The sequence below is a fragment of the Budorcas taxicolor genome, chromosome 25 (genome assembly GCF_023091745.1).
Source record: "Budorcas taxicolor isolate Tak-1 chromosome 25, Takin1.1, whole genome shotgun sequence".
Classification (NCBI taxonomy): domain Eukaryota; kingdom Metazoa; phylum Chordata; class Mammalia; order Artiodactyla; family Bovidae; genus Budorcas; species Budorcas taxicolor.
In genome coordinates this window covers 42916651-42941557 of record NC_068934.1, presented here as the reverse complement: position 1 = coordinate 42941557, position 24907 = coordinate 42916651, and the positions used below count along the sequence as shown (strand labels likewise).

At 51.3% G+C, this 24907-nt stretch overlaps 1 protein-coding gene across 1 annotated transcript; it reads right to left on the bottom strand.

The window, feature by feature from the left end:
• Positions 1-387: 387 nt before the first annotated feature.
• SPINDOC (spindlin interactor and repressor of chromatin binding) lies at positions 388-13361 on the bottom strand. The gene is made up of 6 exons (XM_052662196.1): positions 13030-13361; positions 9253-9582; positions 9047-9178; positions 8762-8899; positions 8415-8615; positions 388-1124 (listed from the first exon to the last, which is right to left on the bottom strand). The coding sequence occupies exons 1-6, from the start codon at positions 13154-13156 to the stop codon at positions 913-915; spliced, it is 1140 nt and encodes a 379-aa protein (XP_052518156.1). The 5' UTR covers positions 13157-13361; the 3' UTR covers positions 388-912.
• Positions 13362-24907: the final 11546 nt, after the last annotated feature.

Here is a 24907-nt window from a genome sequence, read left to right as displayed (position 1 = left end):
GGGCAGGGTGGGGATCGGGGGCAGGCATCGGTGCCCCTGCACGCTGGCCACAGCCAGAGAACACCGCAAAGATGACCTTAGGTCTCAGCTCCTCCCTGGCCGCCCCAGTGCGGCCTGTCTCGGACGGAGGTTCACCAAGTGAGTCAGAAGGTATGTGTAAAAGGTGCTCCTGACCGCATCTGGAGGGCAGGGGTGAGGGGAGGGGCTGAGGCGCCCCTCTGACAAGGGCTGCCCCCACCCCTCACCAGCCTCCGGGGCGCAGTTTTCCGGCCCATGCCCAGGACCCCCTCTCAGCTCTCCTGCTTCTCAGGGTTGCTCTAGGGGGCCGGACAGCTTGCTAGCAAACCCCTCCCCGCAATGATGGCCCAGACGGAACTCTCTTAATAAAAAAAAATAATTTATTGTCAACAAAGGAGATATATACAACAGGAAAAGAGGTGAACAGGACAGTGAGTGACCAGTTGGCCACCAGTGGGGATGGAGCGGGAAGAGGTAATGGAGGCCTCCTGCTCTGGGGGCCTGCGGGGGGAGGAGAGGCGTCCCCCGAGGTAGTGGGGCTCAGTTCACGACCACCTCCTGTGTAAGGCACTGTGCCAAGGGAGAATGGGGGGGCCGAGAGGGCGGGAGGAGGTCGGGGGGACAGTAGAGGTCGGGGTCAGCAAAAGGATTGGGTGGGTGTTCTCCACAGGCCCAATGCCCTACCGCTCGACAGCCATCGGCGGCCCCTGGCCCGGCCTCACGCCTCGCCCCGAGTCACGGCAGATGCTACCCACCCTCCTCTCCTCCATCCTGCTCTGGCACCTGGTTCTACTCTCTCTCTCTCAGGCGGCCGAGCTGGGGGGCTCTGCGTGATAAGCCCAAGGGGGACACTGTCTCCTTCCTCCCTCCCTCCCACCCCAGAAAAGCAAGAACCTACAGGCCACTCCCTGCCTCTGGCTGCGCCCCCACAGCGCTGCTGGATTCCGACAGCGCCGCGGGCCAGTCTGAGGCGTCACCTGCTCCCACACCCTTGGCGCCCTGGGGGTGCTTGGACCAGTCTTGCAGGAGGCTGACTGCTGGGGGCTCCTCTAGTCGCACGCGGATGACCTGGAGATCCAGCGTCCCACGAAGCCCTGGAGGGGGAGCTGGGCAGGGGTGAGGGCAGAGAGCAGTCAGGGCCCTCCAGGCCATCGCCTCAGGGATGTTCCTGGAAGGTCTCGGTAAACCACATCCCCTTTCCAGGCCTTCCATTCCACAGCCCTGAACCTGCAGCCAGAGGGGAAGCCCAGGGACAGTGGGAGGCCTCACTCCTGGTCCACCCAAGGACCAGCGCTGACCACAGGGGCATCACACCTCCTGGGGCATCAGCCACCGGCCCTCTGCAGCCTTCCTCCAGTGTGTATCTCACACACGGATGCTTGGTGCTGTCCTCTGCTCCCCTCACCTCTTTATCTTCAGCTGACTCTGTTTCACCTAAAACTTACTGGGCATCCTAGCCTGAAGGGTTCTGCTCTGCATGGGCAGAGGTGGTGGGATGGAGAATACCCCAAAGGAGAAAGAGACAGGGCTCTGCCCACAAAAGAGCTCCCAGTGAATATGCACAGTGGAGGAGGGAGCACTGCACGGAGAGTCCCGGGGGTGAACATCCGGCTCTGCTTTGCAAACCCGACCAGGCTCTTTATCTCCCGAGTTGGTACTGACCACACAGGGGTCACGTGTCCACAATACCAGCATGAAGAAGCTACTCACAATGGGTAAAATCGGATCTCAAGATGGGAAAGCGGACTGCTGACAGCCCTGTCAGGTACCAACCCCACCCTGTGCATTGCATAAGCAGGTCCAAAAGTTACATCAAAAAGCAAAACCAGAAAACAGAAACTGGTGACTGCAACTGTTGAGGTGTCTGCGTGAAACTTGTGGGTTTTGCCTTTACTGTTTCGAGAGTCTTAAGTGACCTGGCAGGGAAAATGGGTACAACTTTGCTATACCATTTGCTGGGATGTGATATGAGTCATTGGCTGCCACTGGGTTGTGCGACTGAACAAACTCTGCTTTCTACTCACATGAGCTGGTTTGCCTTCCTGACACACTCTACACTCCTTGAGGACAGGTGGGGCCCACTCATTGGGCTCCTTAGTTCAACAATAACTTACTGGGCAACCACACTGTGCCCAACGCTAGTCTAGCTGCTGGGGGTTCCCCAGGACATGGGGCAGATCAAGTGGCCTTTCTGGAATTTATGTTCCAGCAGTGAGAGCCAATAAACAAGATATGGATGGAAGCAAAGTAAAAAAGCACACCAGAGTAGGGGACAGGATATCAGGGAAGATCTCACAGAGGTGACCTGGAGCTGACCCGCGAGCAAAGGTGCACAGGAAATGGAGTCTGCAGTGTCCAGCTGGGGGACAGCACTGCTGGTGGGAAGAGGGCATGCGGGTGCCCTGGTGAGCGGGAAAGGCGAGGACCACCAGTCCCACGGGGACTGCGGCTTTTCTCTGCAATGTGACAGTGACAGCGCCGGAGGGCTCTGAGCAGAGCAGTGACAGGGTCCCCCTTGTGTTTTCAACGGAGGCTCTGGCTGCTGTAGGAGACTAGGCACAGCGGACGATGATCAGAAGCCAGGAGACAGGCTGTTAAGGAACCCTGGATGAAGGTAGCAGCAGTAGAGATTAGTGAGTGAGTAAGTGTGTGTGTGTCAAACCTGAGCATCTTAGAGGTGGGGCTAACAGGATTTGCTGACAGACTGAAGTGGGATCTGAGAGAGATAGATGACGACTCTGAGGCTTTGGTCCAAGCAAACTGAAGAACGGTCCAAGCAAACTGGCAGCCAGCTTCCTGGGGAAGTGAAGCCCGGGGAGGGGGGAGTAGAGAGGCTGGGGTAAGGGGAGGAGACTGCAGGTTCCATTCAGAAACGCGGTCAGAAACACTGAGTTTGGGGGATCTTTTATACAACCAACTAGGCACATCAACTGCGCGAGAGGGAGGCTGGAACCAAAGGGGCAGGCCTGGGGCGGAGGGGAAGGTGGGACCATGACAAGCTTCGAGCCTGGGATCACCCAGGGTGTGAGTACAGATCCCGACTCATGGTTGGGTCATTCATTCATTTGCCAAATACACAGACAGCACCTATTCTGGGCTGGGCACTGGGGATATTACCGTGAATCAAACAGGCAAACTTCCATACCCAAGGAAGCATAATACTCTAGAAATAGGAAGTAGAACCACCAAAGGATCCAACTCTGAGAGCTGGAAGTGAACAGGTAAGAGAGGCGGGGCAACCCCCTCACGGTGTGACCCGAGAGGCCAAGGGCAGAATGAGCCTTCAGGAAGGAGGGCGGGACAGGCTCCTGGTTTCTGCCAATCAGGAAAGACAGGGACTGAGAACTGACCCCGGGGTCTAACTTCATGGACGTCAGTGGCAATCTTGCAAAAAGACAGGTAGGTGGTAAGCAGGAGGCTGAATCTAGTGGCTTCCAAAGACAGACTGGAGATGGTAGAGAAAAGCTCTCCAGCTCTGCTGAAAAGCTACGGACAAATGTGACAGAGGCTATGGTGGATGAGGGCTAAGAAGGGAGAAATAACATCTCTGTGTAAGCTGATGGGGAAGACCTGAAGAAAAGAACAGCTCGGGGTCCAACAGAGGAGACTTGATCCCTGGCACTCGCAGCAGGCTGGGCGCTGCACAGGCGAAACACACTTGGGCTGCCCGAGGCTGAATTTCCTCTTCCGTAAAACGGGGGCTCAGCACCCCGAGCCCAGAACCGCCCCCATTTGCCTCCCAGCCCAGCCCAAATCCCTCTGCTCCCCCAGCTTCAGCCCCCTTCTCTTCCTCCATACTTGTGCATGTGTGTGCAAATGTGAGCATCTCCTCTGGGGGGTGGCTGGGACCCATCTCTCATTTCTCACTAAGGCTCATCTCTGAGCAGAGACTGGAAATGTCACCACCAGAGTGACAAGTGAAGGCAGTTGCCATCCACTCATCTGTCAGTAAATCTTTTCCAAGGGCTTTCTTTGTGCATGCCCTGTTTCTGGTGCGGAGGATACAGCAGCGAACAAAGCCTGCCACTCATGAAGCTCACACACACACACTTTCTTCTCCTTGGTCCAGTCTCTCTCACATACACACAGACGCACACCCATCTTCTCTTTGGTCCAGTCTCTCTCTCACTTACACACTTTTCTCGGTCCAGTCACACACACACATTCTTTTCCTTGGTCTAATCACACACACATTTTTCTCCTTGGTTCAGTCACACACACACACACACACACACTTTCTTCTCCTTGGTCCAGTCTCTCTCACACACACACACACCCCTGTCTTCTCTTTGGTCCAGTCCCTCTCTCACTTACACACACTTTTTTCTCCTTGGTCCAGTCACACACACACACATTCTTTTCCTTGGTCTAATCACACACACACACACATTTTTCTCCTTGGTTCAGTCTCTCTCACACACACACACACACTTTCTTCTGGGCACACACACACATACTCTTGGTCCAGTCACACACACACACATTCTTTTCCTTGGTCTAATCACACACACACACACACACACACACACATTTTTCTCCTTGGTTCAGTCTCTCTCACACACACACACACTTTCTTCTGGGCACACACACACATACTCTTGGTCCAGTCACACACACACACACATACCCTGTCTTCTCCTTGGTCCAGTCACACCCACACCCACCCACCGACCCACTCATCTTTTCTTTGGTCCAGTCTCTCACTTGCATACTTTTTTCTCCTTGGTCCAGTCACACACACACACACACACACACACACACACACACACATTCTTTTCCTTGGTCCAGTCACACTCACTCACTCACACACATACACACAACCCCATCTTCTCTTCGGTCCAGTCTCTCTCTCACACACTTTCTCCTTGGTCCAGTCACACACACATACACATTCTTTTCCTTGGTCTCATCACACACACGCATACATTTTTCTCCTTGGTTCAGTCACACACACACACACTTTCTTCTCCTGGGTACACACACACATACTCTTCTTGGTCCAGTCACACCCACACCCACCCACCCTCGTCTTCTCTTTGGTCCAGTCTCTCACTTACACACACTTTTTTCTCCTTGGTCCAGTCACACACACACATTCTTTTCCTAGTCTCTCACACACACACACACTTTCTTCTCCTTGGTCCAGTCACACTCTCACACACACACACACACACACACACACACACTCTGTCTTCTCTGTGGTCCAGTCTCACACACACACACACACACTTTCTTCTCCTTGGTTCAATCACACTCACACACACACACACCCTGTCTTCTCCTTGGTCCAGTCACACACACACATTCTTTTCCTAGTCTCTCTCTCTCACACACACACACACACACACACACACCCTGTCTTCTCCTTGGTCCAGTCTCTCTCTCAGACACACACACACACACACACACACACACACTTTCTTCTCCTTGGTTCAAACACACACACACACACACACACCCGTCTTTTCCTTGGTCCAGTCTCTCTCTCTCAGACACACACACACACTTTCTCCTTGGTTCAAACACACACACACACACACACACCCCTGTCTTCTCCTTGGTCCAGTCTCTCTCTCAGACACACACACTTTCTTCTCCTTGGTTCACACACACACACACACACACACACACACCCCTGTCTTCTTGGTCCAGTCTCTCTCTCTCTCTCAGACACACACACACACACACTTTCTTCTTACACACACCCCTGTCTTCTCCTTGGTCCAGTCTCTCTCTCTCTCTCAGACACACACACACACACTTTCTTCTCCTTGGTACACACACACACACACACACACACACACACACACACACACACACACACACACACACACACCCTGTCTTCTCCTTGGTCCAGTCTCTCAGATACAAATACACCAGCTTCTCCTTGGTCCAGTCTCTCTCTCTCTCTCAGACACACACACACACACTTTCTTCTTGGTCCAGTCAGGAACACACTGGTTCCAGCTGAGGTATCCCTAAGCCAGGTCTTAAGATCTTATTCTAATTAAACACCAGCAAGGATTTTCTCCACTACTTGCAAGTGGGCCCTTGGGGCTCACTGCCTCTCCTGGCCTGGACACCCTCATCCTGTAAGGCCCTAGAATGTCCAGCAAGTCCTCCCTGATGGCTTCACACACATGTCCATCAGCTCAGCTGACCACAGGGACTTCCTGCCCACTGCCAACTTCTAAATCCTTGATTTTTAATTTTCTTTTTTAAAGTGGTAGGATCTCTAGTCCAATAAGACCTTTGGAGAACTTCAAAAAATTAAACAACTCAAAGTAGAACATTCTGGTTGAAGCCTCAAAGGTTTCTGAGACATCTGAGCTTTGGGTTCTTAAAACCCCAAACCAGTCTGCAGCCACTAGTCTGGAGGCCGTGCCGTGCACAGAACCCTCACAGCCACCCTGCTAGTCTCTATTTGCTGGCTTGGGCCCCTCAGAAACCACTTGTGTCATTTCTCAGGGTGCTTCCTGGGTCGGGCTGCAGGCACACGCACCACTGGGTCACTCACCATCTCCTGAGGTTTCTGGACTGTCCCCAACCTCTACAGGTCCCTGCTGCTGCCAAGACATGGCTCAGCGCCTCCCTCCCTTTCAAATCATTCAGACGGCTGAACCCTAAAGTCTCAGGCTCTGCCCACTCACCCCAAACGAACCTGAGACCTCAAGGATGCTCTTCTCAGCTACTGGTCACTCCAGACAGGTGGAGTTTGGGCACAGGGTACCCCAAGGCTTGAAATGAAGCCCCCACCTTTTAGAATGAAACCAGAAGACCCACCAGCCAGTGGGAGAGGTCAGCTATGTACAGCAGGGGTCCGCTGACAACACGAAGGGGACCAGGAAACAAATGAGTCGAGGCAGAGCGCAGTCCTGGGGAGGCAGGACACAAAGTGACTCAAGCTGAGACCTGAGACAGTTAAAACCCCACAGGGGTGAGGCCCGCCTTCAGACTGGAGACAGCAGAGGCCCTTTGGGTAAAAAATTAACAGACGGGAGTGTACAGGCACCTATGTGCATGCAGAGCTTTGTGAGAGGTTAGAGGGACATAAGCCAAATTTTTGACAGTGGTTACCACTGGGTGACGTGGGCTGAAGGGAAGTGCTTTTTCTTTAAGCAAAAAGCACACCTCCTTTTTGGGAGCCCTGCCCTGGGGAGCCTCCAGCACCCCGTGTGCCGTCTTTCTCAGGGCGTCAACTCCAAGTGCCCATTTAAGGTGGGCCGGGATGTGGTACTCTGCATGTCATTCACTCCTTCAAGAACCACTTTCTGCACCTGAGATGCTGCCAGCAGGGCCTGGCCTGGTGAGACGGAGAGAGAGAGGTACCAGGCACCCCGCTGGAACACAGCCCAGTCTCATCTCAGTTCTGCTACTGCCGCGTTAGGTGACTGTGCTAGCCAGAGTACCAGTCCCTCAGAGATGTCCAGGTCCTAATCCCTAGGGCTGTGAGTATCGTTTGTTCACGGTGGGGGAGAATCAAGGCTACAGGAGGAACTGACGTTGCTAATCAACCAACTTTCAAATTCAATGGAGCCTTGGATAACCTAGGCGGGGTCAGTGTAACCACCAAGGTTCTTAAAGGGGAAAGAGGAAGTCGAAGACCCAGAACCCAAGATGGCAGCCTAAAAAAGTCTGGCCGCCTAAGAAAGCTTGGCCGCTGCTGGCTCTGAAGACGGAAGGCAAGCACAGCTGAGGAATACAAGCAGCCGCGAGAGGCTGCAGGAGGCAACACTCCCTCTTTAGGAGCCAGAAAGGAGTTGGCCCTGCCGACACCCCGCCTGCAGCCCGCTGACAGCTACCGTACCAGGCCGCTGGCCTCCTGAACTAAAAGGCAGGGCATCTGCGGTTGTCAGCCACTGAGTTTGTGGCAATCTGTTACAGCAGCCACAGGAAGGGAACACGTGCACATGGAAAAGGAACCACCTCTCCGAGACTCAGCCTGTCCGTTCGAAAAAAGACACTTTTATAAGCGCCAAATGAGCTGCATATAAAAGTTTCTTAAAATCAGAGAACATGGTTATGAACCCAAGTGCCCACTGCTATTACCAGACACACCCTGAGCTGAGGTCTGTGGCCTGTTGACCCTCGTCTCCTGTTATCAGTCCCATTTAGGCCCCTGGTGGGCACCTCAGGCCCCAGCTGGAATCAACCCTGAGTGCAGTGATGGGTGTCGGGCTTCAGGGAACACTGGCCTAACTCAACCTAACGACCAGGATGCTCCCAAGGAGACTGCAGATACCTCAGCTCTCCGGCCGGCTGCTGTATTCAAATTCACCTGCCCTCAGCCCGGCCGCCCAGGGACCAGAGCGCGGGTCACCTCTGCCTGGGGCTCCACCCCGGGGACGCGGCCTTCTCAACCCTGCACACCTGTCGCCCCCGACTCAGGCGCTCACCTGGGGAGGGGCTTTCCGGCTGGAGACAACCTCCTTCGGCCCCTCTCCCCTCTTTGGGCAAGTCTCTGCGGTTTGAGGCCCTGAGCTGGGTGTGGGAGAAGAGCTGGAGGGCAAAGCCGGCCGGGAAGCTGCCATCCGTGAAGTGCCGGACCTCGGCCGGAGCAGCGAAGGTCTCCATGGGCGAGTCCGGTGAGGGGGGTTCTGAGGAAGGAAGGGATCAGACTGTGAGGCCACACTCCCAAGGCCCGCCTGGGCCTAGGCTGAGGTGCATGCGACCCCTGCACCTCCCACCCCAACCCCTGCGGCCCCAGCTTTCCCCCCGGAGCCCACACCTTCCTCCCCTTTACCTGGGTCAGGGTCTGGATCTAGGCCCGGGGTTTTGGTCACAGGTCTGCCTCTCTTCTTCCTGACCGGCTCCTCCCCGGAGGGCTCCTTGCATCTCTGGCCACGGGGCTTCTTGCTTACTGGCTCTGGGACAGGGGCCGCTGCAAAAGATAAGACGTTTTTAAGAGGCCTGACTCCCACAACTTCGGGGCTGCAGGATACCTGCCGAGCAGCCTGTCTCCACCCAGCTCACGGGGCTCGTGATACCCTCACCCCAACTCAGCCTCGCTGGCTTTGGGATAACTGACCAGGAAGTTCCAGAGGGCGAAGTCCCCTGGGCCGGGTCCTCCTGGGGAGGGATGGGTTGTCCTCAGAGTCGAGGAGAACGACAATCTCTGCTGGCATCCTGGCAGGGTCCAGGTCGGAGTCCTGGCCTGAGTCTGAAGTGAGCAGATGCCAGTGATCAACCATAAGTTCTAACTCTCCCCTCCGCCCCAACTCCTGCCCCCACTACCTGAGTGGTGTGGGGACGGCTGCTCCGCTCGAAAGTCTTGCACAAGGGCCGCCCCTTCGCTCCATGCCTCCAGGATGTTGCTCTTCTCGGAAGGGCTCAGGTCCAGGGTGTGAGGATGCTGCTCCAGGATGTGGGCGCGCGCCGTGTCTGCCGAGGGGGCCTGGATCTCGGCCCCACACACCATGCACAGCGCCCGCCCGCTGCCTCCTGGGCTGTTCCCCACCAGAAACTCCTGCTCCCATGACACCTGCTGCTTGGGCTCCTCAGAGCCATCGCTGCCCGCCTCCAGCAGGCTGGGCCTGGGAGGTGGGATCTTTTCCTGCTGGGCCACTGAGGAGGAGAGGAGGGGGAAGGTGTTATCAGTAGAGGTGCCCACACCAGCAAGAGACCAAGGTTCCCCAAGCTTGGCGGTGTGTGCAGGGAAGGACCTTTCCCACCTAGAGTCTCTTTTCTCCCCTCTGGAGCCCACAAGGCACTAGCCATGATAAAAGCAGCAGATACACCACCACATCCAGCTGGCCCAACCTAGTCTCTGACCACAGGTCCAACAGGTTTTTCCAAAGACTGCATTCCAGCATGGCTCAGATCTGGGCATACCTGTTCAGACCACCCCATCAGTCTGGCAAACTCCTCTACTTCTTTCATGGCCCTACTAAAATCCTCGGCCCTGTGAAGCCTTTCTGATCACCCACCCCCGGCAGCTGATAGTATCCACATCTGACTTCTGACAGTGCTCACTTCCTCAAGGACCAGACCAGCAAACTTTGTCATCTTATTCTCCTGCAGGGCCTGGTATGCAAGGAAGGAGATGCTCCGTGAGCCTTGGGTCAGCGAAGGGCATCCAGGCCTGGTCCTCCACTCGTTGGGGCCCTATCAAGAGGCCTCTCCCCCAAAGCCTTTGCAGTGGTGACCTTGTCCATCCCCAAGGGCGGACCTAGCACCTGCTCCCTGTGCACACGGGACCGTAACATTTGACAGGGTGGGAACTGTTCTCAGCTTCGCAAAGGATGCAGGCTCAGATCCTCGTGAGCCTAGCAGCTCAGAGCTTTTAATCCCTTGTGGGTGCACCTCTCTTTCACCTGAGAGGATGGGACAATACACAAACATGGGAGGTCCTAATACCTGGGGACTTCCTGGAAGAGGTGGCATTTGAAACAGGTCTGAGAACTGGCTTGGTCTCAGAAGGTTTAGCTCCAAGGCTGGGCAGTATCTCTCCCCCAGGTGACGGTGGCTGTAGTTCTTTCCCACCGCTTCTCCAAAATAGCTTTGTCAAAGTCACCAATGCTACACCCAGCGGTCAGCGCTTCAACTTCATCCCCTGGCAGATCACTGCTTCCATCTTGATTTTTGTCACCTGGTTTCCAGCGCACCACCTTCTGTTGGTTCTTTCCTTACTTCACAGGGGCTCTTTTTCGGGCACCCATGCTGGTTCCTTCTCTAGGAGAGAACCGTCTTCTCACCAAGGCCTGCCTGCCATTCCTGAGACAGCGGCCATCAGCCCCACCTGAGCGTCCTGTTCCCCTCACTTGCATCTCCTCCAGAGCACACAATGTTGCCTGACGACACACGTGCCTTCCTTGTTCCCTGTGTCTCCTCACTTCACTGCAGGCCCGTGACAGCATGGATTTTTTGATCCTTCACACCTGTATCTCCAGCAACTGGCCCAGTGCCTGGCATGCTGTGGCATTCAGCAATGTCTGGTAAGGATCCACTCAGTCTCCAAGCTGGAACCAGTGGAGCATTCCACGACTCAAGTCCTAGGACCCCTTCTCTGTCCATCTCCTTCCTCTGGTGGTCTTGCCACAAAGGCTGCCTGCTGACAACTCCCATGTCTATACCTCTAGCCAGACACTCCCAGGAAATTTAGATTCACATGTCTTATTTCTCATCGGACCTCTGTGCTTCAATGTGCTTCTCAAACTTGTCTTGTTCAAACTGTAACCTCCTACAGGCCTGCCCCTCAGTCTTCCTGTCTCAGCAAATGGGAAGTCCATCCTTCCAGTCACTCAAACCAAAAACCTTGAATTTGTGTTTTTCTTACCCCCGTGCACCAAACCTTTCAAGAAACTTCTGTTCCAGGATCTTCGCAATTGCTGTTCTGCCTAAAATGCCTTACCTCCAATTATCTACAGGGTTCCCTTCCTCACTTCTTTTGGTCTATGTTCAAACTTCACCTTATTAAGACTTTCCTGACTACTTGATACTCCAAATGAACCACTCTCACTCTTCTTATCTTGATTCAGTGTTCTCTGAACTACTCCTCACCATCTGACAAGCTATACATTTATTTATATTCATCTATCTCTGGTCATTGTGTGTATAAACACACAAGTTCCAGAAGAACAGGGTTTCGACTTTGTTTACCCTAATTAGCATGCCCAGCCTAAAACAGTGCTTGACATGTAAGTGTGCGTGCTCAGTTGTGTGTGACCCTTTGTGACCCCATGGACTGCAGCTTGCCAGGCTCCTCTGTCATGGGATTTCCCAGGCAAGAATACTGGAGTGGGTTGCCATTTCCTGCTCCAGGGGCTCTTCCCAATCCAATGATCAGACCCACGTCTCCCATCTCCTGCACTGGCAAGCAGGTTCTTCACCACTGCACCACCTGGGAAGCCCTGACATATAAGAGGTGCCCCCAAATACTTGTTGCATGAATCCACTTCTCTGGGGAAGAAGGATGCTCTCGCAGTTGTTGAGATGGTTAACTGAGACAGCATGGCACTGAGCACTCAATAAATGCTACCAAAGGTAGGGAGAGAAACTCTTTCGGATGGAAAATGTTTTATTTCCCTCATTTTAAGCCCTCCAAAAAGGAAGAGAAGCGGTGTAGGGAGATGTCATTATGTTCTGCTGAAGCTAAATGAACGGCCTTGCTCTCAAGCTTTTGAGTATTAGGTATCCAGGAATGCAAAGATCTGCATTTTCATGAATAGTGTGTCTTCCACGAAGGTGGCCCTTTGTTTTCTTAGGGCCCTCAACATCCTGAGGGCTGGAAAAATCGGTGGAGGAGGAAGGGAAAGTGAGTGCTTACACATTGCTCTTCGAATCTCCTCTCGAGGCCCATCTCCCTCTAGAGTGGCCGGGGGCTCCTGTAGCACATTTCTTTTCCAAAACTGAGTGCTGTGAGCAATCCTTTTCACCCCTCTAGCGCCAGAACCTGACACCTGTGGCTTATGCGTGTACAAGGCCTGGGAACTGTGGCGGGGAAACGCAGGAAAGCTTTATGCTTGGAGCGCCCTTAAAATCCACCTCTCGGCGGGCTACACCGGCGGCTGCCTCCACCCACCGAGTCGCTCCGAACCCCGAGGGGAAGGGGCCCTGCCTCCGGCCTGGAGGCCTTGACGCCCCTCGGCCTTGAACACAGCCTGGCCCCTGGGCCTGCCTCTGCCTCCCCGGGCGGGGGACCCGCCAGCGTCACCTCGAAGCCGTCGTGCCGGGCCCGGGCGAGGGGGCGCTCGGGCACCGGCAGATCCGGAGTGCGCCGGGCGTGGATCGAAGGCTCCAGACCCCGGGCGGGGGGGGGGGGGGGCGGGGGGGGGGGCGGGAGGGGGAGTTCGGGGAGGCCTGAGATTCCAAACCCTGGTGTGGGGGTGGAGCAAAAGCGCGCCAGGGCCTCAGACTCTGTGAGGAAGGGGGCGCCCGGGCCTCAGGCTGGAGTCGGGTGGGGACGGTTGGGCACCCGACTGGAGGTGGGGGAGGGGTACCCGGATCCCCAACTGAGGAGGGGACGCCGAGCCCGGACCGTGACGCGGAAGTGGGATCCCCTCCCCTCCTCACCTCTGAGCATCGGCTCGGGCCGCGGAATTACGGCCACCACCATGGCCTCCTCGTCATCCTCCCCTTCCTCGCATTTGAGCGTCACCTCGAAGCAGTCGAGCGCGGCGCCCTCGGCCTTCAGGGCCATGGCGCGGCCCGGGGGGTGGGGTAGGGTGGGATCTTGGTGACCGGACGCCGAGGACAGGCGCGCAGGCCTGGGCGCCGAGGGCGGCTGCCACTTCGCGCCCCGTGCAGTCCCCTCACCGCCGTCCGCCGCCCCAGCCTGCGGACGGGCGCGTCTGGGCCTCCCTGAGACCTAGACCGTCGGGACCCCGGGGTGGGGGGGGGAGGGCTCAATCCGGGGCCCCAGCCCCCCGCCGCTCCCTTTTATGGAGGCTCATTGTCGGCGCCCGCCCGGCCGGCCCGCCGCGGCCCCGCCCCCGACTCCGCGCAGCCAATCGCGCGTGGCCCCGCCCCGGGCACGCAGCTCCGTTAGAATCCCCGGGACCCGCCAGGGGCGGGCAGGGCCGCCGGCTTCCGGCTGCCCCAGGGCGCGGAGGTGGGGGTCCCTGGCCCGCGGGAGAGGACCCTGAGCTTCTCCCGGCCGGGAGCGTCTGGAGCCGGCCAGCCGAGCCTGACGTGTCTCCCGCCATTTGAGACGCCGAACGGGCGCGCTGCCTGCACGTAGAGCGCTACCAGGCGCCCTAGGGTTTTGATCGACCCCGACTCTAGTCTTTCCCTGAATAAGCCTTCCTCCGCCAGAAGATGCCCGCGGGCGAGGGAAGAACCTGTTTGGGAGCGGAAAGGGCTTTGGCGTGGGAAGAGTAGAGACTGAATTCCTTAGGATTTGCCAGCTTTGGGACCTTGGATACGTTACCTGTTTTCTTAGACTATTTAATCGTTTATTATAAAACAACAACAACAAAACATTGTGGAGCCTTCTGGACAAGGATGAAGATGCCAAGTGGAGTGTTGTGAGCGCGCGTCAATCGGCCGAGGGTTATGATTTTCATCTTTTAAACGCGAGTCCAGACATCGTGCTCCTCCCCACTAAGGTCACTCGGAAGCCCTTGAGAGCCCTGGACCGGAGTCCAGTTGCCATGACGCTCTGCACCATGATTCCGGTCAGGTTGAGCTCTGACCTCTGCGACAGAGAATGGGCATCTCCGTCTGCTGTAGAAGCCCGCAGGAGAATTCAGTGGAGGACATGCCTGACACTGAAAAATCCCTCTTAAAATGCAACTGTACCAGATCAGAATAAAGGTATTACTAAGTGTGTTTACCCTAATTCTGTCTTAAAGTTGTTCGCTCCCTTTGCTGCAGACCCCTTCCTTGCCTTTCTGGTCTGCTCTGTATTGCCCTGAAGGGTGCATTTCTCAGGCTTCCGGAATAGCTGCCTTCATTCAGCCTTGGGTTTGGCGAAACGGAGACAGAGGTAGGAGACTAGAAGGTAGGAGGCAGGAAAAAGCCAGATTATTTCTCTTGCCTGTGGTTCCAGCTTCTCAAGGATGACCCTCTCCCCCACTCTGCATTAATTCCACCCCCTCCCATTTGTCCCTCTAGTTTAGGAGTTTGGGCAGCTTGTTGTTTTTCCTAATCTTTGGGTCGCCTCATTGTCCTGTTGGGTTTCTCAGCCCTTCCATCACCCCTGTCATTGTGTCACCAATATGGGGCACTGGATTTTCTGGTTTACATACTTAAAAGTAGTTCCTGTTTGCCTGGTTGGACCTTGAGTGATACACCCAATATTATACCAGGCACTTTGTAGACATTATTTCTTAGACCTCACAAGTCTTTATGTGGTAGATTGTATTGTTCCCATTTTACCTAGCAGGAGGTTGAGCCTTACAGGGTTTTATTACTTGCTCAAGTTAATCAGCATGAATCCTGTTTCATCAAATCTAGCATGAGCATTTCCCCCTGCATTTTAACATCTTACAGTGGGGGTACTTTTTTCTCTAATGGACACCAGTGTGAAGTTTTAGGACTATCAAGAAAGATGGCCCTTCCGATAGTCGGATAGTGATGATTCCAGCAGAACATAAACCATTGCTATTTTAAGAAGAAAAGAAACAAGCCCCAAATGGAGCCATTTGCCCTCAGGACAGCAAATCAAGGCTTAATTGCAGTTTCATCCTTTCCCAGGAATGTGATCTATAAACAGAAAATCTGAAATTTCCTGATCAGTACTTGTCAGGTAATCTGCATAAAAGACCCCTTCTGTCCGCTTTCCCCTGAAAAGAAGATAACCTAGACTGAAAAAGTTCTTTCTTTGCTAATAACTTACCCACTCACCACTCCTTCCTTTTGTAAAAACCTTCCTTTTTGTACAGTTCCTTGGAGCACTTTTCTGTTCCTTAGACGGGATGCTGAATCATTAGATAAAGCCAATTAAATATTCACATTTACTCAGTTGAATTTTGTTATTTATCAGTGCTTACTTACAATGAGACATGCTTAGATGTTCACATGCGGCCACTTTGTGACCACAAAAATGACTTGGCCTTTCTCTGAGTGATTGATGGTGGGTTTTTTTTTTTTTTTTTGGTTTGGTTTTGGTTTGGTTTGTTTTTGCCACACCACGTGGCTTGTGGGATGTTCCCCAACTAGGGATTGAACCCAGGCCCCCAGAATCCTAACCTCTAGGCCACCAGGGAATTCCCAATTGGTGCTTCTTTACCAAAGATACAAATCTAGCCCTGTTTGAATCTTCCTGCCTCCTAGGTAAGCATTGTAAAGATACCCAGTCTCTGAATTGCCCCTGCTTCTTGATAGCCTTCAATCTAGACCTTGTCCCCACTTTCCTAATTCCTCCACAGAACCAGGGGAAAAAGCCCACATTTAAGGACACACACACAGGGTGTTCTCAGAAGCTCTTAAATAAACCTGACTCTTTTTGACTACAGGTGTGTTTCTGGTGGTCTTTGGTCAAGGGCTTTGACAACCTTAACAGATTTATTTTGCTTACATTTTCCATTTTTATACATATAAAGAGTGATACATAATAAAAATCTATGTCACAATGTCTCAAAGAGCTCTTTAAATAACTATACAATTCCAAGAGATAAGAAATCATTGTGTCAAAACTTGGCAGCATTTTTTTCTTTTTTTAGGGTTGCCTAAAATGGTTCATCTTACATCCTGTGCTCTACTGAGTGCAATCCAGTCAGTTGCAAAAGCAGGACTGAACTCCTGTTCTGCCCATTCTACCCATCCACTGGCCTTGCTCTATCCACCACAGCACCACGCTACCTTACTGGGAACTTTAAATAGTTGTTAAATGAATGAAAGGGTAGATATTATTAGCTCCAATACATGCATACAAAGAAACTGAATCCAAGAGAAATAAGTCACTTGAGATCAAACAGCTTGCAAGTCACAGAGTGATTCTGACTGCAAAGCCAGGGCTCTTTTCCATGATACCTACTGCTGAGGGAGCCCTCCCTGCGCAGAGCATCCGAGGGGAAACTCCAGGACCAGCTTAAATGAAGCTGTTACCAGTCCCCATCTGTCGGACACATAGTCTGTGCTGAGTCCTTTTTGAAGGAATTGGGACTTTAATTGCTGAGTTGGCCTGGGTGGAGGAGAGAGGGTAGAGATTTACTAGGCAAGTATGTCTGCAGCTCATGAATTTGGCCTTGGATTATGAGATTCCTAGAGCAGGGGAAGGTCAGACTGGAGATGAGAGGCCTGAAAACAGTGGCCTCTGTCCCAGTAGTTGGCTGTTCCAGGCCATTCCCCACATCATCCCAGAGCTGGAGGCCCACGCCGGGATGAAGCATTGCCTTTTTTCTTTTTTTTTTTTACTTTTTAAAAAGATTTAAGTATACTTGATTTACAATGTTGTGTTAGCTTTGGGTGTACAGCAAAGTGATTCAGTTATGTTGTTGTTTACTCACGAAGTCCTGTCCGACTCTTCGGTGACCCCACGGACTGTAGACCGCTAGGCTCCTCTGTCTCTGGAATTCTCCAGGCAAGATTACTGGAGTGGGTTGCCATGCCCTCCTCCAGGGGATCTTCCTGACCCAGGGGTCAAACCCGTGTCTCCCGGAAGTCTCCTGCATTGCAGGTGGATTTTTTACCACTGAGCCACCCGGGAAGCCCCGATTCAGTTTTTTATATATATATATAGCTTTTTCAAATTATATTATTCCATTTGCATATATACTTTTTTAGATTCTTTTCCATGATAGGTTACTATAAGACATTGAATAGAAGCATTTCCTTTTGATCCAGCTCTTACTGTTGGCATTTGGGGCCTTGGTGATGAGAGGGGACAAGAACTGGGCTGCTGTGGGAAAAGCCAGCTGGAGCTCTACGTGAAGAGAGGGCTGTTTGAAGGCTAAGAGTGGGTGTGTGGGGCTGCACTTTAACTTACGTGGCATTCTGTACTCACACCAACACTTCTATTGTGAAACTTGTGCTCGAATCACTTGTCAGCGTCTCCCAGTCTCTTGGTCTGTGGGTTGCCGGAGGGCAGGTCCATTTTTCATCCATCTTTCTAGTTCCAGCCCTGGCCCAGGAGCTGTGGTGTTAGCACCAGCTTGGTGTCTATACTACAAAGGTCTTGTTCAAACAAAATGGGCAGAGGGCAGGGTGGGGGCGTTGGGGAGCGGCTTCCCTGGTGGCTCAGTGGAGAAGAATCCACCTGCCAATGCAGGAGTTTGATCCCTAGCCCGGGAACTAAGCCCAAGCACTGCAACTACCGAGCCTGTGCTGTAGAGCCCAGGAGCGGCAGCGGCTGAACCTGAGCTGCAGCTACTGAGGCTGCATGCCCTAGAGCCTGTGCTCAGCAACGAGAGATGCTACCGCAGCGAGAACCCTGAGCACTGAAGCTGGAGAGTGGCCCCTGCGCATCACAACAGAAGAAAAGCCCGGGGCGGGGGCGGGGGGCAACAAACACCTAGCAACAGGCAAACAGGAAATAAGCCGAAACCAAAATGGGGGATCTACTGGCTTATGGAATACAGGGAAGGGTTGAACACTCGATCATGCAAAGGGCAGGGAGACAGGCAGGATGTGAACACCGCCAGTCCAATCTTTCCATTCCTGGTCTCTGCCTTTTTCTGTGCACCAGCCTTATTCTCTCCTTGTCGATGGCTTCTTCCCACATAGCAGGAGATTTCCCACCATTTCCCATCTACTAGCTTCTGTGCTTGGTCACTCAGTCATGTCCGACTCTTTGCAACCCTATGCACTGTAGCCCGCCAGGCACCTCTGTCCATGGGGATTCTCCAGGCAAGAATACTAGAGTGGGTTGCTATGCCCTCCTCCAGGGGATCTTCCCAACCTGGGGATCGAACCCAGGTCTCCCACGTTGCAGGCGGTCTCTTTACTGTCTGAGCCACCAGGGACTGGGTACGCTTCAAACCTTGCTTCTCCTCCACTGCCCACATGCGCCTTGGGTGCCAGGCACTGTAGAAGACACTCCTATCAGCAGAAGACTTCTGATCCTGCACTTTGGTGTCACAAAGTGAGCTGAATCTGCTTAGTGGGCATTCAGAGAATTTCTGGAAGCCATGCCCACTCAGGACCGTTCTCAGTAACTAGACAGGGAGGTGGCTATGAACGATACACATCTATAGCAGTGTATTTATACAAGGCCTCCCACTGATCGACTACACAGCTGCTGAACTCAACAGTCAGAACTGCCAATGGCCATCCCTCTTCCACTTGATGTGAGGGGAACAATGGTGGAAAAGGCGGCAGAAAAACTCAGCCAGGGCCTTCCTGGTGGTCTGGGGGTTAAGAATCCGCCTTGCAATGCAGGGGACACACAGGTTTTGATCCCTGGTCAGGGAACTAAGATCCCACATGCCGAAGGACAACTAGAGAGTCTGGCACAGATCCCACGTGACTCAACGAAGGTTCCCCGTGCCGCAACTAAGACCTAATGCAGCCAAATAAATACATAAATATTAAAAAACAAAGAGCCAATTGAATGCAACAGGAATATTGGGAATAAATTAATATAATAGTAAAACACTAAAAATCACAAACAGCCAGTAACAGGGATTAAATGATGGTGTGATAGCACCACGAAGAACAAATTTCCAGACTGTAACAACATAGAAAAGCATTTATGGAATAATGTTAAGTGTGCAAACCCACAAACATACACAGATATTCCTTGACTTACAGGTTTATTCCCATAAACCTATCATAAGTTTGAAATCATACAACTCAGATTGTCTTTTAACCTGAGTCTTTTAATTGAGATAACACACCTGGTCTCAGGACTTAATGAAGCTCAGGTTGCTCATGTCGCATCACAGAAATAATTCAGTGAGAGACAAAGCAATTTATTAAGAAGTGGACTTATTTAGAGAGATACACATTCCATAGACAGAATGCAGTCTGTCTCAAAAGGCAAGAACGACCTTGGGAGAAACACTCTCCACGGACAAGACCGTGGGCTATCTCAAAAGGCGAGAGGCCCCAAAATATAATACAATGTTTAGTTTTTATGGGCTGCATAATTTCATAGGCTAAGAAATGGGAGGATTATTCTGACTATTTTAGGAAGGGGGTGGAAATTGCCAGGGACTGGGCCATTGCCCACTTTTTGGCCTTTTATGGTTAGCCTCTGAACTGTGCTGGTCCTGATGCGTGTGTCATTTGAGGCTCAAGGTCTACTGGAAGTTAACTTGTCTGCCATCTTGGACCTAGCTGGTTCTAACCAGTTTTTGTCATGGCCTATGGCCACGTCAAGAGCCTCCCCAGTGGCTCAGAGGTAAAGAATCCACCTGCAATGCAGGACCCTTGCAGGAGATGCAGGTTCAATTCCTGGGTGGAGAAGGTTTCCTGGATAAGGAAATGGAAACCCATTCCAGTATTCTTGCCTGGGAAATCCCATGGACAGAGGAACCTGGTGGGCTACAGTCCATGGGGTCGCAAGAGTTGGACACAACAGTGACTGAACAACAATAACAACTATTTTCTAACAAAGTGTTGAATATCTCATGTAATTTAGTGAATACTGTACTGAAAGTGAAAAACAGAATGGTTGTCTGGGTGCAGGATGGTTGGAAGTGTATCAGTTTTTTACCCTTGTGATCACATGACTGACTGGGAGCGGTGTCTGCCACTGCCCAGCATCATGACAGAGGCTGCATATTGCTAGTCTGGGGAAAGATCAAAATTCAAAACTCAAAGTGTGGTTTCTACTGAATGCATATTGTTTTCCAACCATCATAAAGGTGAACATCTTCACTCAAACCATCGTCAGCTGGGGACCACCTGTACACTACGATTACATGCATGCATGCATGGTCTCGCTTCAGTCATGTCCGACTTTTTGCGACTCTATGGACCATAGCCAGCCAGGCTCCTCTGTCCATGGGATTCTCCAGGCAAGAATACTGGAGTGGGTTGCCATGCCCTCCTCCAGGGGATCTTCCTGACCCAGGGATTGAACCAGCGTCTCTTACATCTGCATTGGCAGGCAGGTTCTTTACCACTAACGCTACCTGGGAAGTCCGTATACTATGATTATGTTGAAGCAAAACACTGAATAGCTTTAATACAGATTGGAGGTAAACCTGAGAAATGGAAATAAATCTGTTATGATGGCAGAATTATTGGTAAAGAAATATACAAACATTCAAAATATGTAAGTACCATGAAATTCACATGAACATTAAAAATAGCAGTGATAAAAAATAACGGTGATTTACATTTTTATATAAAAAGGTATTCATGAAATTTTAACTGACAATTGCAATACAGTGTACGTCATAATTATGTTAAAACATCAGTGTGATTATGTATATATAAGAAATTGTATAAAAATAAACATTGTTAACACTGGTTAAGCCTGAATGATGGGATTATAGTTTTTATATTTTAAAGTTTTCTGTATTGTCTGATGTACTTTTGTAATCAGAATTTAAAATATAGTCACTTCTATTAAAGAAAAAAGACTTCCAATGCAACAGATATTAGACAAATGTCTCATAATGCAGGAATGACAAGAATTTGGCCTAGTAACTGTGGTAGTTTGGCTTATTGCCAACTATTCCACTCCCCCTATAATAAGATTACAGGCCTAGCCCCTATGCCTGGAGACTTTTTAGCGCCTCTCATTAGGCAGTGAATATTTACCCATCCCACTGACTTTGAGCTTGGCAGAGGGACTTGCCTTGGCCAATGAAATGTGAGCAGGCATGAGATAATCTATATTCTAGCTGAGGATTCCTGCATTTGTGTGTGGCATGCCTTAGCCTTTTCTGCCTGTGCCACCCACCATGAGAAGAGCATGCCCCAGGGAAATGCTGCTTCTCCAGCCTGGGTCTTAGGATGGGAGACACCCAGTCCAGTTGAGCACAGCTGGCCTGGTAGAGGCACAGGTGACCCAAAGACCTGTGAGTGAGAAATGAGTGTTTGCTCTTCTAAACAACTGCGTTTTGGGGTTGTTCGTTACACAGCCTTGCCACAGCAAGAAGCTGACTAATACTCCAGACCTTGCCTTTTCTCCCCAAGCTCCTTGTTCTTTTTTTGAATAAAATTTTATATGGCTGAGAGTGGCATTAGGGGGAACGACCATCTTGGTTTTCCTGAATGACTGAGGGGTTTCCTAGGACATGGGACTTTCAGATTTTCACAAATGGCTTTACTGAGATATAATTTACACCCCATACAATTCACTCATTTACAGTGTACAGTTCAATGTTTTTTTTAGTATAGTCACAGAGTTGTACAACCATCACAAAAATCTAATTTGAGAACATTTTTGTCCCTCCTCCTAAAAGAAGTTCCAGACTCATCAGCAGTCACTCCCTATTGCTCCCCTCCCATCCCACAGCAACCACTAATCTACTTCCTGTCTCTGTCAATTTATGTATTTTGGATATTTCATATAAATGGAATCCGACAGTACAGCCTTTTGTGACTGTTTTTTTCTTAATTAACATGATGTTTCCCAGGTTCATCCTTCTTGTAACATGTATTGGTATTCATTGTTTTTTATTGCCGGGAAAAATTCAGTTGTATGTATAGACCACATTTTACTCGTCTGTTTATCAGTGGTGGACACTTGGGTGTTTCCACCTTGGGCTGCTGTGAATAGTGCTGCTGTGAACATTTGTGTACGAGTCTTTGTTTGCACATCTGTTTTCAGTTGTTCGGGGTGTCTGCCTAGGAGTGGAATTGCTGAGTGATATGGTAATTTTATGTCCAGCTGATAGAGGAGCTGCCAGACTGTTTGCTCCAGCTGCTCTGAGGTACATTCCTACCAGCATCATAAGAGGGATCCAGTTTCTCCACATCCTTGCCAACACTTGTTATTGTTATTGTCCATCTTTTCTATTACAGCTCTCCTGGAGAAGGCGATGGCACCCTACTCCAGTACTCTTGCCTGGAAAATCCCCATGGACAGAGGAGCCTGGTGGGCTGCAGTCCATGGGGTCGCTAAGAGTCAGACACGACTGAGCGACTTCACTTTCACTTTTCATTTTCATGCATTGGAGAAGGAAATGGCAACCCACTCCAGTGTTCTTGCCTGGAGAATCCCACGGACGGGGGAGCCTGGTCGGCTGCCGTCTATGGGGTCGCACAGAGTCGGACACGACTGAAGCGACTTGGCAGCAGCAGCAGCAGTGGGCACACAGTGGCGTATCATAGTTTTGATTTTCATTTCCCTAAATGACTAATGCTGTTAAACATTTTTTTCTTGGGCCCATTCACCATCTGTATACTTTCTTTGGAAAAATTTCTACTCAAATCCTTTGCTCATTTTAAAATTAGGTTATTAGTCTTTGTACGTTTGAGTTGTACGGGTTCATTATATATTCTGGAAACTAGACCTTTCTCTGATGCACAATTTGTAAATATTTTCTCGTCTGTGGGGGTGTGTTTTTACTCTTAATTTGCAGCAAGAAGGTTTCAAATTTTGATGTGGTCCAATGAATCTATTTTCCTTTGGTCACTTTTGCTTTTGGTGGTGTGTCTACAAGCTTCCTCGTTCGTAGTCAACATCCCTAAGCAGTTATGGTGGGTTTTTTTAATCACTGAAACTGGATGCCACCTACCTTGAAGCTTTCTCAACATTGTGCTATAGGCACGGTAGTGGTTAAAAGCCCCTGCTCTGGAGACAAACTGCGTGGGTTCAAATCCCCACTAGAGCTACCCCTTAATGACGGTGTTTTCTCTACCCTAGGGTCACTGCCAGGTGAGCACAATGCTGGGTGTTCAGTTCAGTCGCTCAGTCATGTCCGACTCTCTGTGACCCCATGGACTGCAGCATGCCAGGCTTCCCTGTCCATCACCAACTCCCGGAGCTTCCTCAAACTCACGTCCATTGAGTCGGTGATGCCATCCAACCATCGCATCCTCTGTCTCCCCTTCTCCTGCTTTCAATCTTTCCCAGCATCAGGGTCTTTTCCAATGAGTCAGTTCTTCACATCAGGTAGCCAAAATATTGGGGCTTCAGCTTCAACATCAGTCCTTCCAGTGAATATTCAGGACTGATTTCCTTTAGGATGGACTGGTTGGATCTCCTTGCAGTCCAAGGGACTCTCAAGAGTCTTTCCCAACACCACAGTTCAAAGCATCAATTCTATACCAATGCTGGGTGTAGGCGAAAGAAATCAAGAACGGGGATAGATGGGATTTTCCTGGTGGTCTAGTGGTTTAGAATCCACCTGCCAATTTAGGGGTCACGGGTTCGATCCCTGGTCCGGGAAGATTCCACATACTGTGGAGCAACTAAGCCTGTGTGCCACAACTACTGGGCCTGTGTGCCACAACTACTGGGCCTGTGCTCTAGAGCACGTGCTCTGAAACAAGAGAAGCTACCACGGTCTGAAGCCTGCTTACCGCAAGGAGAGAAAGCCCACACACAGCGACAAAGACCCAGCACAGTCAAAAAGAAATAGATACATAAATTTTAAAAAAAGAATGAAGATAGACCAGGAGGACTGTGGGGCCCTAAATGGGAAACCTTAAAAAAGATGGGTTAGCTTTGCAGTCGGAAACTAAGATGGCACCTGGTGGAAGAGATAGGGGCGTGGTCTATGTTACAGTTTTTGATTGGCTCTCTTGATTTCCGTGCATGTGGACAGCGCGTGATCACCATGGACTCCTGTTATAATGAAGGCACATGACGATTTGACCTTTAACGAGATTGGTGCAACTATGGCACATGACGATTTGACCTTAACGTGATTGGTGCAACTATGGAAGGTCCCTCGCAAAACCCCCCTGCTTGCCTATATAAACCAAGAGTTTGTGGCAATAAAGCAGAACTGCTTAGAGGGAACCCCTGTCGTGTTTGATTGTCTCTCGCTCGCGGAGGGGCTGGGTTGGCGGACAGCAGGCTCACCGCTCTTCAGGACCCCTCGGCTTTGCTGAGGGAAGTTCCACTGCCTCTCTCTTTCTGCGGAGTGCCCGCCCGCAGAGGACAATTAATATAGCTTCTTCTGTGTATCCTCATAATGGATTGGACTTAATGGAGGGCCTGAACAGATCTGAGAGTTCAGAATATGGACCATACAGGAAACTCTGGCACAAGACTTCACATCTTATCAGTTACACCACTTTTCCAGTCACTGTTGCCAACTTCCCTTCACACAGAAGCAGCCTGACTGCACCCTGCCCACACTTTGCACCTCTCACTTCTTGCTCTGGGGCTTCTCTGACCCCTCAGCGTGGGATACTTGGAGCCCTATTCAGCACTAACACTTGCACACCCTAGAAGTGGGTGGAACGGATGCCCCTGGAGCCATGACTGACCGACAGGGATGGAAGCTAGTGAATAAGTGCTTACACATTCGTCCTTCACTTTGCTTCCCCCAAGATACCAAAGGAAGGGGTGAAGGATGCTGAACGGGTATAAACAACAGCTACCCACGTTTTTTACTCAAAAAGAATCTTTAGAAGGATCCCAGAAATCTAGATGTGT